This window comes from Triticum aestivum, chromosome 5B (assembly GCF_018294505.1).
Source record: "Triticum aestivum cultivar Chinese Spring chromosome 5B, IWGSC CS RefSeq v2.1, whole genome shotgun sequence".
Classification (NCBI taxonomy): Eukaryota; Viridiplantae; Streptophyta; class Magnoliopsida; order Poales; family Poaceae; genus Triticum; species Triticum aestivum.
Window position 1 is genome coordinate 692,849,486 of NC_057807.1, and position 16,697 is coordinate 692,866,182.

At 44.8% G+C, this 16,697-nt stretch overlaps 1 protein-coding gene across 1 annotated transcript; it reads left to right on the plus strand.

Moving 5' to 3' along the window:
• Positions 1-750: 750 nt before the first annotated feature.
• Positions 751-11,713, plus strand: LOC123115308 (E3 ubiquitin-protein ligase KEG). The gene is made up of 10 exons (XM_044536496.1): positions 751-922; positions 1,028-1,198; positions 1,573-1,704; positions 6,004-6,143; positions 6,512-6,598; positions 6,718-6,840; positions 8,005-8,154; positions 8,567-8,677; positions 11,378-11,539; positions 11,630-11,713. The coding sequence occupies exons 1-10, from the start codon at positions 751-753 to the stop codon at positions 11,711-11,713; spliced, it is 1,332 nt and encodes a 443-aa protein (XP_044392431.1).
• Positions 11,714-16,697: the final 4,984 nt, after the last annotated feature.

Genomic DNA, 16,697 nt, shown 5'->3' on the forward strand with positions numbered 1-16,697 from the left:
TCCACCCCTTCGTCAGTTGGCAAGCCTCACTATTGGTAGATCCGACCATTACTTCCAGCCCCGTTCCCGCCTGATCCTGTCCCGAAGGAGCACTTCCCCCGCTGCTAGCCAGGAGCAACATCCCCACTGGTAGGAGACGCCCACGTTGACGTCATTGATGTTGGTGCTTACCATGTCGTCGTTTCAGCCCACCTCCTCGCCCTCGCCCCCTCACACCCAAACCCAAGGTGAGTTCGCCTTTGCTACTTCCCTATTGCAGTCATGGTGATGCTATTGTACATTTACCGGGATAAGCTGCCAAACAAGCCGAATGCATCACAATCACCAGGTGAAGCGAGAAGCTAGCTCGGGTAGCTGGATTTGCAGATTCTGTGGAGTTGAGGAAGGTCCCGAACAGGCTCGAAGTGGCATGGAATGGAATGATCTCATGGAATTGTCACCGAATGACACGAACCATTCGTCGTTAGTAGAAAAAAGGCCATTTGTCCTTGCCAAAAAAAAACACCATTTGTAGGTACACTTATTAATTTTGGACTTGCCAAATTTTGAACTTGCCAAAATTTTGGGTCAACTTATTAATTTTGTGACAAAACCGGCCCCGGATCTTCTGTGTCGTGTGGTGTTCGTGTGTGCCTCCCCATTTTCCTTTTCCCTCCGGTCGACACGCCGCCCGCCCCGCCCACTTCTCCATTTTCCCATTCCCGCCGCCCCAAGCCTCCAAAACCCTACCCACATCCACCCCCGCCAGCCATGGTGCCGCCCCCCACCTCCGGTAAGCGGCCCACCTCCCCCCGACCCAGCCTCCTACCCGCATTGGCCCTAACTTGTCCCTCCCCTTTCCTTCCCCCACCTGCAGCCGCAGGCCCGCAGCAGCGGCGGCTCCTCAAGGCGGCGGCCGACGGCAACCTCGGCCGCTTCAAGAGTACGCCCGCGCCTCCCTCTCCCCGTGCCGGTTTCCCGCTGGGTCGTTTGCGCGTCTGTTTGTATCTGCTCGATTCTGATTTGTGCGCGATTTTTTTTCCGTCAGGCATCGCGAGCGCGCTGGACGCCGGGAAGGGCCGCGTCAGGGAGGCGGTGGAGGCCGCCAGGGACGGCGGGTCCGGGGCGCTGCACGCCGCCGCGCGCCACGGGAGGATGCCGGTGTGCGCGTACCTCGTCGAGCAGCTTGGCGTGAACGTCGATGCCGCAGACGACAAAGGTGCTCTGCTCTGTTCGGCTCGGCCTCCTTTCGTTTCGCAAAATGTAAATTACCCAGCGTGCCTAGAAATTGAGGTGCCGCCTTGACGACAAAGCTGCTCTGTTCACCAGGGACGCAGTCAGTAGGATGATAATGTACACACGGATGCTTTAATTTTGCTGCATTTTAGGGGAAAAATTGGCGAAAACCCACCCACCTGCAGGGGGTTTCAGACACCCACTTGCCAGCTTAGTCCTGACGTTCAAACAAACACCTGCAGGGGGCAATAGAGACATGTTTCATAGTAAATACAGATAATCTTAATATGGATTTTCTTCTTTCAGAAAGCAGAACATATGATTTTGTTGAACTTCTTATTCTGATGGTTTCCATAGGTGATACACCTCTGATGTATGCAATTGGTTGGGGGAATTTGGATATTGTGAGGTATCTCCTTGATCATGATGCTGATCCAGAAAAGCCTGGTGAACACGGAGCGACCGCTCTCCATGTGGCAGCTGGAGCAGGTTCCCGCCATGCATCTATATATGTCATATTTCTTTTTGTTCATACTGTTATGTGTACATGTCACCACTTATGTAAGTATTTGTCAACATGTTTTGGTAGGATGCCGACTATGAAATTTACCAATATCTCTATTTTTTTATTTGTTCTTATTGACTTCTTTGCATTTTTCGAAGTTCCATTTTGGTTACTACTTTTTTAACATGGTATCAATATGTACTGATGAAATTATACCTTTATAATAACAGACGAATCTTGATCGACATCGACATATTAGTGGTTAAACCTCTAAATGTTTGACTGCACGTGTTCTAAAAGGACATGTAAAAAGGATTGGACGTAGTATAAGACCAGCAATGCCCCATGTCATAGACTCATAGTTAGTTTGCACATGGTTATGCTTGTGTTCTTTTCTACAGCTATTTAGAAAGTTTCCATGGTCAATGGAGTGAATGTGTAGGCTTTCTGATTGTTCCCTTGTTTATGCCACTGCAACAATATGATGTTTGTGGGACTATTAGTTAAAATCTATAAACCAATAGGATAATTTCTGCATGTTCCGTCTTGATACATTCTGTCAAAACGGGTGCTGTATCTAGACGAAGTTATGTTATTAATAATTTGATAGTTTTAAGGCAGAAACCATAAAATTAAAGAGCTCCCTCGTATAGGATAGATGGAGATTATATATTCAGATTAATTATTTCTAAGGTGTCTATTTTCATTTGATCTAGTGCTATACATTTGTGAGTAGTAGTAATGAACTCAGACTAGAATAGCTGTTCTCCATGAGTAACAATTAGACAATGATTTTCATTTTACTCTCAAATGTGGTTCTTTTAACCTGTCTTAATGTACTAGTACTTTTTTTGGTGTTGCATTGAGCGTCTCAGCCACGTGGATCCTAGCGTGATTCAACATTAGATGTTCAATCTGAATTATCTTCCCTATTGCAGTCATGGTGATGCTATTGTACATTTTACCAGGATAAGATGCCAAACAAGCCGAATGCATCACAATCACCAGGTGTAGCGGGAAGCCAGCTCAGGTAGCTGGATTTGCAGATTCTGTGGAGTTGAGGAAGGTCCCAAACAGGCTCGAAGTGGCATGGAATGGAATGATCTCATGGAATTGTCAGCGAATGACACGAATCATTCGTCGTTAGCAGAAAAAAAAAGCCATTTGTCCTAGCCAAAGAAACACCATTTGTAAGTACACCTACCAAATTGATGGCCTTAATTTTGAACTTGCCAAATTTTGGGTCAGCTTATTAATTTTGTGACAAAACCGGCCCCGGATCTTCTGTGTCGTGTCGTGTTCCTGTGTGCCTCCCCATTTTCCTTTTCCCTCCGGTCGACACGCCGCCCGCCCCGCCCCCTTCTCCATTTTCCCATTCCCGCTGCCCCAAGCCTCCAAAACCCTACCCACCTCCACCCCCGCCAGCCATGGCGCCGCCCCCCACCTCCGGTAAGCGGCCCACCTCCCCCCGACCCAGCCTCCTACCCGCATTGGCCCTAACTTGTCCCTCCCCTTTCCTTCCCCCACCTGCAGCCGCAGGCCCGCAGCAGCGGCGGCTCCTCAAGGCGGCGGCCGACGGCAACCTCGGCCGCTTCAAGAGTACGCCCGCGCCTCCCTCTCCCCGTGCCGGTTTCCCGCTGGGTCGTTTGCGCGTCTGTTTGTATCTGCTCGATTCCGATTTGTGCGCAATTTTTTTTCCGTCAGGCATCGCGAGCGCGCTGGACGCCGGGAAGGGCCACGTCAGGGAGGCGGTGGAGGCTGCCAGGGACGGCGGGTCCGGGGCGCTGCACGCCGCCGCGCGCTACGGGAGGATGCCGGTGTGCGCGTACCTCGTCGAGCAGCTTGGCGTGAACGTCGATGCCGCAGACGACAAAGGTGCTCTGCTCTGTTCGGCTCGGCCTCCTTTCGTTTCGCAAAATGTAAATTGACGAAAAAGGGTTTCCCCCCGCTTTATATTATAAAGCATACCACCAAGCATCCAACAACAAGCATCCAACCACAAGGTTCAAGTACAAGAAGTCATAAAAAACATGCTGGGGGCACAGCAAAACAAACCCCAAAAGAGAACGCGACGGCGCTAATCTGGCTCAGGAGGAGGCGGAGGGGGGGGGGGGGGGGGGGGCGGAGGAGGAGCGAAGGAAGCCGCCGAAGCACGAAGACCCGCCATGATGCTGTCGATGACGACTCGATCGCTCCGCTTGCTAAGCGGACTCCAAAGCTGCAAGGAGCCACACATTTTGTAGATCACATCAGTCACGCGTGCTGGAATCACTCGTTCGACAACTAACTTATTGCGGGCGCACCAAAGTGACCAAGCAAGGGTGCCTAGCGCGACCCAAATGGGAGCGCGCCTAGGCCCGGGGAGCCGGAGGGCCTCCCTGAACAAATCCGGGGTGTTGTCATGGCACCATGAGCCTCCAACGACCTCCCGGAAGCAACTCCATAGAAACTGCGCTGCCGGGCACCGGAAGAAGATGTGGTTGCAGTCCTCCGGAACCAGACAGATGGGGCAAAGACCATCCCCGGGTCCATTACGCTTACGGACCTCAGTGCGCGAGGGGAGGCGTCCCCTAACCCATTGCCATAGGAATATACGAATCTTTAGGGGGAGTTTGATCTCCCAGAGCATCGTGAGCTCCACTGGACCAGGTGTAGGCAAAATCGCCTGGTACAGGGATCTAGTCGAGAATCTACCACTTGGCTCGAGGTGCCAGGAGATCGAGTCCGGTTCCTGGCGTGCCTAGAAATTGAGGTGCCGCCTTGACGACAAAGCTGCTCTGTTCACCAGGGACGCAGTCAGTAGGATGATAATGTACACACGGATGCTTTAATTTTGCTGCATTTTAGGGAAAAAATTGGCGAAAACCCACCCACCTGCAGGGGGTTTCAGACACCCACTTGCCAGCTTAGTCCTGACGTTCAAACAAACACCTGCAGGGGGCAATAGAGACATGTTTCATAGTAAATACAGATAATCTTAATATGGATTTTCTTCTTTCAGAAATCAGAACATATGATTTTGTTGAACTTCTTATTCTGATGGTTTCCATAGGTGATACACCTCTGATGTATGCACTTGGTTGGGGGAATTTGGATATTGTGAGGTATCTCCTTGATCATGATGCTGATCCAGAAAAGCCTGGTGAACACGGAGCGACCGCTCTCCATGTGGCAGCTGGAGCAGGTTCCCGCCATGCATCTATATATGCCATATTTCTTTTTGTTCATACTGTTATGTGCACATGTCACAACTTGCACTTATGTAAGTATTTGTCAATGTGTTTTGGTAGGATACCGACTATGAAATTTACCACTCTCTAATTTTTTTATTTGTTCTTATTGACTTTGCATTTTTCGAAGTTTCATTATGGCTACTACTTTTTTAACATGGTATCAATATGTACTGATGAAATTATACCTTTATAACAACAGACGAATCTTGATCGCCATCGACATATTAGTGGTCAAACCTCTAAATGTTTGACTGCACATGTTCTAAAAGGACATGTAAAAAGGATTGGATGTAGTATAAGACCAGCAATGCCCCATGTCATAGACTCATAGTTAGTTTGCACGTAGTTATGCTTGTGTTCTTTTCTTCAGCTATTTAGAAAGTTTCCATGGTTAATGGAGTGAATGCGTAGGCTTTCTGATTGTTCCCTTGTTTGTGCCACTGCAACAATATGATGTTTGTGGGACTATTAGTTAAAATCTATAAACCAATAGGATAATTTCTGCATGTTCCGTCTTGATACATTCTGTCAAAACGGGTGCTGTATCTAAACAAAGTTATGTTATTAATAATTTGATAGTCTTAAGGCAGAAACCATAAAATTAAAGAGCTCCATCGTATAGGATAGATGGAGATTATATATACAGATTAATTATTTCTAAGGTGTCTATTTTCATTTGACCTACTGCTATACATTTGTGAGTAGTAGTAATGAACTCAGACTAAAATAGCTGTTCTCCATGAGTAACAATTAAACAATGATTTTCATTTTACTGTCAAATGTGGTTCTTTTAACCTGTCTTAATGTACTAGTACTTTTTTTGGTGTTGCATTGAGCATCTCAGCCACGTGGATCCTAGCGTGATTCAACATTAGATGTTCAATCTGAATTATCATTTGGTACACATCCGATTGTTATTTGAGTATGGCTTGTAATTTTTTTTTGAACCGGGCTATTCCCCTTTCCATTATAGAGATAACAGAAATACAGACAACTATACCATCAGAATTGTACTGTTTATATATCTAATAGTCTGTGTTTCTAATTCAGGAATGTGTGAAATGATAGAAGTCTTGCTCTCAAAAGGAGCTGATGTTAATTCCGTTTCTTTCTGTGGGACACCATTGCATGCTGCTATTGTCGGGAAGCATGATGCTGCTGTGAAGACCTTGTTGAATCACCATGCAGATGTAAACTCCTTTCCTGTTATTGGTATTGTCTGATCTACTATATTTAAAATATGCTCATAATTATTGCAACATGTTTTTTACTTGTTGTTTTGTCTGTTGTCTTCTTTCTAGATAAATTGGCTTTGTAGCATTGAAATGACACATTTTCAAAAGTAGTGCTCAGTACTGAACTATTTTGGTGCATCTTAGTATTCCCTTAGTATTCCCACCGACAAGCTTGCGACAAGCTTTCTCGGACGGAGGGAGTACCATTTAACTTTTCCGCCATAAGTTCTGTTTGGGACTGGTAGCGAACCAAAATTTATTTTCGCAACATGCTTGCAACTTTCATCGTGTAACACTATTAATTCCTTAGTTTCTCTTGACAGTGTAACAAGGCAATGGCCATACATTATACGCCTCTGATCGCTGCTATCCATGTTCGCTCACTGAAGTGTGTGAAACTTCTGATTAAGGTAATTGCATCCTTAACCAATTGGAATTTCTTTTCCTTAGTGACTAGTAAGCTCTCTGAGATTGTGTGATTTATGGCACACTTATTTCCACTATGCTTATTTAATTTCTTCTGAATTAGGCGGGTGCTGATGTAAAGGGTGTTGGACCGCTAACCCCCTTAATAGCCGCTGCAGATGATGGTTTAACTGATTTCTACAAACCTTTACTTGCGGCTGCTGCTGATCCTGATGTCCGCGATGATGTAAGGTTTAGTTTCTCATGTTTGTGCTGTTGGTGTCGGTACTTCTGAAAGATTGTCTATTTCTTGATTCAACTAACGGACGTTACTATTGATATTTCGTCTCCAATGGATAGTTGCATCTTAGTGCATTTGCAACAGCAATGCCACCATGACGCTTGAAATATAATGTGTATATGAAGGAGAATGATCTTGATACCATTTACACATTCCTTCATATTTCTGTGTTGAGATTGTGGTGCACATATGTTGAAAGGTTGATTATGTAACTATTATGTTATCCTTTGTCATGAGCGTGGGAAGCTAAGTAGGCACATAGCACCAAACTGGCCGTAATGCTACCGTACATGGGTCATGTGTGCATGGTTGTGCACCTGGCCGGCTGCAATGTAGGTCCTCAAATTAGGGACTCATGTGAGCCCGCGAGTGGAAATGAATGTATTGCCATACCTCTGAATCTTACGTAGTTATAATGATGTCAAGCCGTGGCATTCTCCATGCAACATCTGTCAGTCTATATGTGGGAGTTCCCTTAAAGATGAAATTGTACTCATTTATTGTATTATAAACAGCAAAATAGATTGTCTCGTAAATGTGATGCTGATTTTTTTTGGTTTCTCATTGAAATACCTAAGATAACATGTCTCATAACATGTCACGAAGGACCTCTGGTCACAAATACTTGCTGTTTTGGACATTAAGAAGGTGTCCAAAATAAAAAATTTACCACTAAATTTCTATTATAATGTACAATAGTAGAATCTAATATTGTTAATTGGTTATAATATTTTGGAAGTTAATGTTGAGCTAAATCTTCACATATAATTTTCATGTTTGAAATCTAGTTAAAATTTCAAAAGTTCAACTACATGTATGTCCAAAAATGGCATTACGTCTGATGACCAGAGGAAGTAGAAGTAATTGTGGATTCAGTGCAGTAAAATGTGAGCTTTGTGTTTTTTGCAATGTTCAATTTTCGTCAGCTGGACTGCTTGTTGCAGAAATATTTATATGTGCTTCACATCTGTTTGAGCTATAATGTATAGCGACTGGATTTACTGGGGAAGCCTTTGGTAGCGGACTAGCGGTTATACTATACATGTTTGAGAGGTATTTGTTATTCTCCCATTCCCTCAAATAAAATGTGTCTCTGCTTTATATTAACAGGGAGGTCAACTGCCAATTGAGATTGCTGCACGTCACAATAGACGGAAAGATGTTGAGATCCTTTTTCCAGTAACATCTTGTATTCCATATGTGCGCGATTGGAGTGTTGATGGGATACTTGCGTATGTCAAATCAGTGCCAAATGAGGAGGTATGAATTCGACGATCTTTGGCATATCTAAGATTATTATCATTGTCTTAATACTTGCCCTAGAGCAGCCTACCCCAACTTGCTTGGGACAAAAGGCACTAGAGCATTTTATATTCTTTAGAATCTTCGATGCATCCCTAACTTGTAGCAAGTATATGAAAGATTAAACACATGTTTGTTCCAGACCCAACTTTATAGCTGGAATATCACCATAGGATTGAGTGGATGATATCAAATTGACATAACCCTTTTCTCTTAAAACGTTGCAGTTCATTTAATCTTCAAACTTTGTTATTACCCATTTGAAAGGTTACATTCCATTGACACATCAAGACATTTATTTTCTTTTGGGCGGTCTCAGTTCAAGTGGGTGGTCTTAGTTTGCATGATCTTCTGAGTTTGCCTGTTTCAGGACGACCCATTGTACAAAATGGGGCCAGCTTATCTGAAATCAGAAGGAAATAAGGCATACAAGAGAAAAGATTATGTTTCTGCAATAAATTTCTTCAACATGATATGTGTTGTACTATGTTCTTTTATCAGCTCCAAATTAATAAAGGGCAACCTGGTGCATGTAGCTCCCGCTTGCGCAGGGTCCAGGGAAGGGTCCGACCACTTTGGGTCTATAGTACGCAGCCTTTCCCTACATTTCTGTAAGAGGCTGTTTCCAGGACTTGAACCCATGACCTCATGGTCACAAGGCAGCAGCTTTATCAGCTCCAAATTAATCAGTGCAAGAAAAAAAAATCTCCTAATGTATCATTGTGGTTTATGAACTAGTTGAATGGTTTGCAGAATTTTGCATCCCTTGTAAAAATCCAAATAATATATTTCCATTCCTTTGGTGCATCCACATTCTTATTAATTTAACAGCGTAAATCTGTTCATATGCTGTAAAGGATAAATGCTACAGTCTTGGTTTCAGAAGCAAAGGTAATGGTCGTGAGGGGAAGCCATGGTCCACTGGGTGTTGCGATGCCCTAAGGGTGGTGCATGGACTTGTTATTTCTTAGATTACTCCAAATGAGGCCTAATGTCTTACTACAATGGCCGAATCTATCAACATAATTTAATCCAGCCCACAGTCACCAAGTTCCTGGGCCGATGGGGTCGAAGAATGGGATCAAGGAACAGGGTACACTTGCGAAAGGTTTTGACAGGGCCAGGACAAGATTGTTCCTGTGTTCCTGGGACGAGGAGCATGACATAGTTCCACGTTCCACGTTCCCCATGACTGTGATCTAACATAATCGATATGAATCAAAATGAGATATTATCTTATCTGGTTCCTTCTCAAGCTACACCTTCTTGCTCCTCACATTGTGTCAGCTTGGTGGCTTGGCCTGCCTCCTTCGATAATAGAGCTAGAGCCACACCAAAACAGGAAGCTTGTCGCTTTGTAACAGGCATACAGCAAGTGATCTTCCTGTACAAGGTTCTAAATCTCACTAACCTGTACTTGGCTTGTCTCACCTTGTACCGAGTATATGGAAATTGTCCTTGTGATTTGCTTCATCTCTTAAAGGTTGACTTTAATATGTCTGTTTGTGATCGAAACTCCATTGCGCCAATCAAAAACAGATATTAAACACAAATAAAATGACATGATTATTATCTACTCACTAAATTCCTTCCACAAAAGTTAGATGTGCTGTTGTTGCCTTCACTGAATACTTAGTTGGTTAATTCCTTAGACAAAAGTTAGATGTGCTGTTGGTGCCTTCACTGAATACTTAGTTGGCTAATTCCTTCGACAAAAGTTAGATGTGCTGTTGGTGCCTTCACTGAATACTTAGTTGGTTAATTTCCTTTGACTCCCTTTGTTTCAGAACATTTCTGCATTGAGGAAACACGATTTTAGTTATTTTCTTTTCACTGAAAACAGTCTGGGAGATCTCTAGTTATGACAGTATTTTCTTTTCCCTTGGCCTGTCTCTGTGACTCAACCTTTTGTTGTAATGATAGAAAAGGTTAGATGTCTGGTTATTTAGCATTAATTTTTCTAGTTTCAGTGCTTAATTAGCTTTTGCTTTGGACACAACTAGTGGAACGTAGGAAGTATCCCTCCGTCCGGAATTACTTGTCGCATAAACGGATAAAAATGGATGTATCTAAAACTAAAATACGTCTAGATACATCCATTTCTCCGACAAGTATTTCCGGACGGAGGGAGTAGTACATAGCACCAAGTCAGACTGAATGATCCACTGTGCTCCAGTGTGTTGAAATATATACCCTGTTTTATTTGGACTACTATGTTGATGGTTCGAATCGGCCAGGGCTAATGGTCTCACTCATGCTTTTTGTGGCACGAGCTGCTTAACCGACCTGAATAATTTTTTTAACCAGACTGATTACCTGGTTAGACTTGTTAGCCTACTTGTTTTACATTACCTGATTTAAGGGGGCTTGTATTTGTACTTGGCTGATTAAATTGAGCTACATGGTATGTTTTGGAATATTTTGCATCCTTGACAAGTATGTTACGAAGAGTCTGCAGTACCATGTAAAACCCCATGTATTTTTTATGGAATGCACGACATGTCTTTTGTAAAATGACAGCAAAGTATTATAACTCATCATGAGTTCAGAACTTCATATAGAGGGAAAATGCTATAATTTGAATGGAGACTTGACCAAGTCTGCATCTTTATATATTTATTTTGAGTCTTGAATAGCCCACACCCAGTTTACCACCTAAGGGGCTGTTTGGTTTGCGTCCTGTGCAAGGTGCCTGAAGAAAACTGGTGCCTGAGCTGGGCCTGAAAAACTTGCGTTTGCTGCGGCTGCGTGAGAGGAGTGTTTGGTTGGTGCCCTGGCCTGGCAAAGTATTAGAAAGAATTTTATATGTACTATTGTCGAGCCCACCAGCCCATTAAAGTATAGCAGTACTAGTTTAGCGCCAGGCACGAACTCAGGCGTCCGAAATCGATCGCCTGACTCAGGCTAATGACGACGATGAGTTGACACAGGCTAATGACGACGCAAGGCTCACTCAGGTCAGGCGTAGGATCGATTCCTCCGGACGCCAACCAAACAGATGTCAGGCAAGTTTGAGGGAAGCTCCTGGCCAGGCATGGGATGGATAGGACACGAACCAAACAGCCCCTAATTCTAGTGATGTGACTGCCCATCAATGTCTTGTTTACAGGCGTGAGTAAAAAGTTAAATCCTGTATGTAAGTGACAGTTTCCAGTGTGATTCATTATTGTAGGCAACCAAGCTTGATCCTGAAGATGTAACCTTGCATTCAAATAGGAGCGTTTGCTGGATTAACTTGGGTGAAGGAGACAAGGCCTTGGAGGCAGCTGAAATGTGCAGGATCATACGTCCTGATTGGCCAAAGGCCTGTTACAGGCAAGGGGCGGCCCAAATGTTTTTGAAGGTGAGATAAAACTTCACAGTTTACAGCTACTCCTTCTGCTGTGGCCAATCCCTTTTTATGCACTGATGACACTACAATCCATGTCTTCAGAACTATGAAAAGGCATGTGATGCATTTCAAGATGGTCTGAAGTTGGACCCAACAAATGTTGAGATTGAGAACGCATTATGGTAACATACTTGTCCCCAACTCCCCATCTCCATGTCTATGTCAGAAATTTTAGTGTAAACGTAAACCTCAATCAGGATTCCATTACTCGTGTCCTGATAAATCATATAGAGCATCATACTGAAATGTGCATACGGTGAATATGTTGTGCACACCATTCAGTTCAATACACTAGTTTGATACTCCCTCAATTCCTTCGATCACAATTATGTCATTTTAGGGTTGTCCATAGTTAAACCTTCATAACTCTGTCCACTGATAACACAAGGTCAATACTGCTAAATATATCATGGAAGGTAATTACATATTATCTCCGCCCCGAATTACTTATCTTAGATTTGTCTAGAAATAGGTGTATCTAAAAAACGTGTCTAGATACATTTGTAAATGGACAAATCTAAGACAAGTAATTTGGAGGGAGTAACTTACTACCCAAAACAAGATATATATAACGCGCTAAAGTAAGCGAGCACGCATAATAGGATATCCTACGCGCTGGCCTAATTAGGTAGGCGGGTCGCTCCACTTCTCCCCACTAATTAGTTAGTTGAGGGTAAAACTGGTTGAAAAAATAGTAACGGAATTAATTTGGTTACCATAGTATGCGCGTACGCCCGCTTCTCCGCCATCCCCGCTAATTAGTTAGTCGAGGGTAAAAGTGCTTGAAGAAATAGTAACAAGATAAATTTTGTTACCATCATATGTGCTGGTCCACGTATGCATCACTTCAGAAGTTAATAATTATTGGCAGGAAAATGGATAGAATAGGAGGTAATGGAAGAAAATACTTTACCAAACAGAGAGCTACAGGTTGTTTAGTCCGTTGGTTCTTAAGCCTAGTGAAATCATGCTAATATCTAGTAACAAATTACTATATGTGCCTTGCTCACAAAATTGGTAGTAAAAAGGATGAAGTAGATAGTAATGAAAGAACCCCTGAAAAAAGATAGCAATGAAAGAACATGCTTTTTACTAACCAATGAATTAGAGATGGTTCAGTCCGTTGCCTTGTAAGCCTTGTAAAACCATGCTAATATCTAGTAACGAATTAAAATGTGCAAACTCTAAAGACTTCCCTTTTCATTTGTAAGATACACTTGAAACATAATTTTTTTTTCAAAAAGGACGGAGTAAATGATAATGGAAGAAAATGCTTTACCGATTTGATACATTTTCACTCTATGGCTCATATTACTAACCATGGTAAAATGCTATCCTGGATCTTGTAATACACGCTAGTAAAAAGACATGTTCAATAAAGTAACGAAAATTAATGAGTTACCATCAGGATGCAACATCCCCTTGCCACGTTCTCGTTACTCATGCTAATAAAAGAACTTGGTAAATATAGTAACAAAACTAAAAAGGTTACTATCAACATGCAACGTTGCTTGCCTTGCATTCTTGTAACTCATGGTAGTAAAAAACATGGCATATATAGTAACCGCATTACCATATGCATGCACCGGCCCGTTTAACATTTCGTTTCCTATACTAGTAATTTTTTTGGCAAAGATAGTAATAACAGAACTAAAAGCTTTACCACAAGTATTCAACCCCCAACACCCTGCATTCTCGTTTCGACCCTAGTAAAAAACCGGCTAAATAAAGTAACCAAATTAAAAGATTTACCATCTAGATGACGTGGTGGTGTTAACTTGAGAGTGGCGTAACTAAGCGGGCAACTGGGTGCGCTCAGTGGGGCGGAGCGTAGGATAAAATACAATGTGCTCGGGCTCACTTTAGCAACCCTCAGCGACTTGTATACACACTCCTTAGAGCAACTCTAGCAGACCCCGCATCCCGCCGACCCGCATAACTCATTTGCAGTTTGCGCAAAACAACTTTTGGGGGCCGGCGCGGGCTGGCACAGATGCAGACCCCGCATAATGGACCCGTAAAAAAGCATATTCACGGAATATACTTTTTTACGGGTCGGCTTATGCGTGTTCTGATCTGGCGCAACTCGTCCCGGCCCGTGAAACTTAGATTGATCTATCATAATGCTTTTATTTGCTTTTCCAACAACTTTCGATACAAAATATATCACCAAATCTTGGCTAGAATAGCAAATCCAAAGAAAACAAGAACGACAAGAATGCACCGAGCCTGGTGGACGGCCGGACGAGTCCATGCCCGCAAACCTTCGGCGGTGGCGGGCGGACGAACCCGCGCCTGCATGCGGCGATGCGCCCTTGCATGGGCTGCGGGAGAGGCTTCCCGACCACTCCATCGCCTGGGGCAGCAACCGGCGGCCGGAAAAAGGCCAAATCCGGCGGCCCGCGATGAAGCGCCGCAGATCTGCAAATCCGGCGGTCCGCCGACGCAGGGAGGAAGGGAAGGGAGGCCTCGTGCGCGTGGAGGCCTTCCGGCGTGATCCTGCCGGCTGCTCTCACCGGAATCTTGGGCGGCGGCCGGCGGCGGCGCGAGGCGGGAGGAGGGGTGGTTGGTGGGAGAAAGCGTGGGATGAAATGTCCCCCCCCCCCAACCGCTTCCGCTTATATGCAGGGCACCGCAGCCGCGGGAGGAAACCCGCGTTTTCCCGGGTTGGGGCGGAGAATTTGCCGCGCCCCGCAAATTTTTTTGCGGGTCGGGGCGGGATGCGGGTTCTGATCGGGATGCTTTTTCGGCCCGGACCCGCATTTTGGCAGTTATTTTGCGGGTCGGGCGGGATGCAGGGTCTGCTAGAGTTGCTCTGATATCGCAAAGTTGCTAGGCGGGTCAAAATTTCACCTTGTAAGCCATGCTGATGTCCTAAGCGACTTATATTCGTGATCAGATGGAGCATACGACTTTTTTTCTCAAGATTGAATCCTTTTTGTCTCAAGATTGAATCCCAAATTGCGTCGTCATGCATTTGCTACCTCAACACATCAGTATAACATATATAATGTCATAATTTGATTATGCAGGGAGGCATTCAACTCGCTGAAGATATCTCGTGCCAAAGCAGTCTCATGAACCGTCATCCTTTGATCAGAAGAGTCCTACCCAAGGCCAGGCTGTTTCTGTGCTTGCTTCCCCTTCAGTGTTTTAACACATTGAGTTGAGAAGTTCCGTGTAGTACTGTACACACGAGCTTATCTGGCTTCTTTGTATGTAGTATGCTGGGCCATTAGTGTACAATCTTTTAACTGGTTCTCGATATTCAATGCCGATCGTAAGTTTGAATCCTGATGCGCGTCGACAATTTGACTCTGCATTCGTGCCAAAATGCGGGAATCCAGTATAAATTGATAGCATGAAGTTGGTCGGTTTCAGCCACAAATTGGAGGTGTCTCGAAGGCCTCTACATTTCATGTTTTCTGTTTGGGTTTATTGCATTTTTTTCCTCGTAGCTAGTATGTTGGTTACCTTACCTTGTTTTGCAAAAATAGCTTTCTGGAGGAGATGATGATGTGGATTAGGTCATCGATTGCTTCCCAAGTCTCCACGCCATGAATCAGCTCCTGCTAAACTACGACAGCTTCAACGGTGTGATGGTTTCACCCTGGGCATTTGGGTACCCGAACCGAACAGAATTAACCAAATTGTTGGCGACATGGTGTGAAAATTATCTTGCCCGCGTGATCCCTCCAAACCATGCCAGCTCCTTCATTTTGATCAGTCTCTTTTCTGGGGAAAAATATCAGATCGTGTGGTGCCGTCTGCCCTGGACTTTTACCGATCGTTGTTTTCTTTTGAGATCCAACCTAGCGGCAGGGGCAATCATGTTTTGGAGGCAGCAGCAGTGCCATACGATATAACTCCCTTTCCTTTCGTAGCACGCGAGTGTTGTGCAACATTCAAAAGGTGAGTTAGGGAAGGTCCATAAAAAGCTTCTTGAAACCTCAACCAATGGAGCAGCCTAGCCATGGGTGATCTCATTGCATACATGCAAAATGGACTAGAGCATCATGAATAGCACAATAAGACATTGGTTAGATCAAGATGAACTTTTATTTCTACCAGGAGAAACTTGATTACACGTGCTCATACAACCTTCAAATTTTACAAGTTTGTCTCACTGGATGCACGGATCAGATCAAGTTCATTGCCAGCCGTTTTGTGGGTTTCAGATATGGAGGATGGTGGCCCAAATCAGTGATGCCGTCTACTGATTAGCAGACGCCTTACTGCATCGTCTAGCGCACCTCTCTGCCGTGTATGCAACAAATTCCACGTGAACAGTCTCATATTGTTGCAACAGGGCACCACTGTCCCATCCTTGAATGTCTTGGTTCTTGGGTTGTACATCCGCAATACCTCTTCGTAGACGCTGCACCCCTGCCGGAGCACCCGCATCCACATCACAATCCTCCCGTCATCCAGCACTGCTAATGGCTTCTCGAAGTACTCATAGGTATAGCACATCAGTGGCTGGTGGGTCTGGTGTCATGGCATGGTGATGGTGTAGCGTTTAAACCAGAGAGACCGGTCCGAGTCCATGAGGAACCATAGCTCAATGGAGGAGGTGAGGCGATCGGCGTGGCATGTAACAAGATGGCCATCCAACTCGGCCAACCTGGTGCATTGACAGTTTGCGGGGCCTTGGAGGGAATTCGCTGTGGACCGCCACACCTCGTTGTTAAAGTAGAACGCCATGATCTGGTGGTGCGTGTACAACTCCTTGTACTTAGCATAGTAGGACAGAAAGTAGGCAACCCCATTGATGACAGTGACGCCTCCGGCCAACGTTAACGGGGGATTCGTTGTATCCCTCCAGCCACCGTCACTGAGGCCGAGGGTGAGGATCTTGCACACCTGTGAATCTTGGTGCCAACTGGTGGCGATGGCGAGCACCTTGTGCTTTCCCGTAGAGCTCACGCGCCCGACCATGCACCAGGTGAATGTGTAGCCGAGCGGCAGTGCATGGTCGGGCAAGAAGGAGACGATGCCGTTGGTGAGGTCGAGCAGGCGGAGCCGATAATTGGCAGCGACACAGACCTTGCCGTCTTGAATCATGCCGCGCGCCTTGCTGTATGGAATTTGTTTGGCAGCGACGTTTACC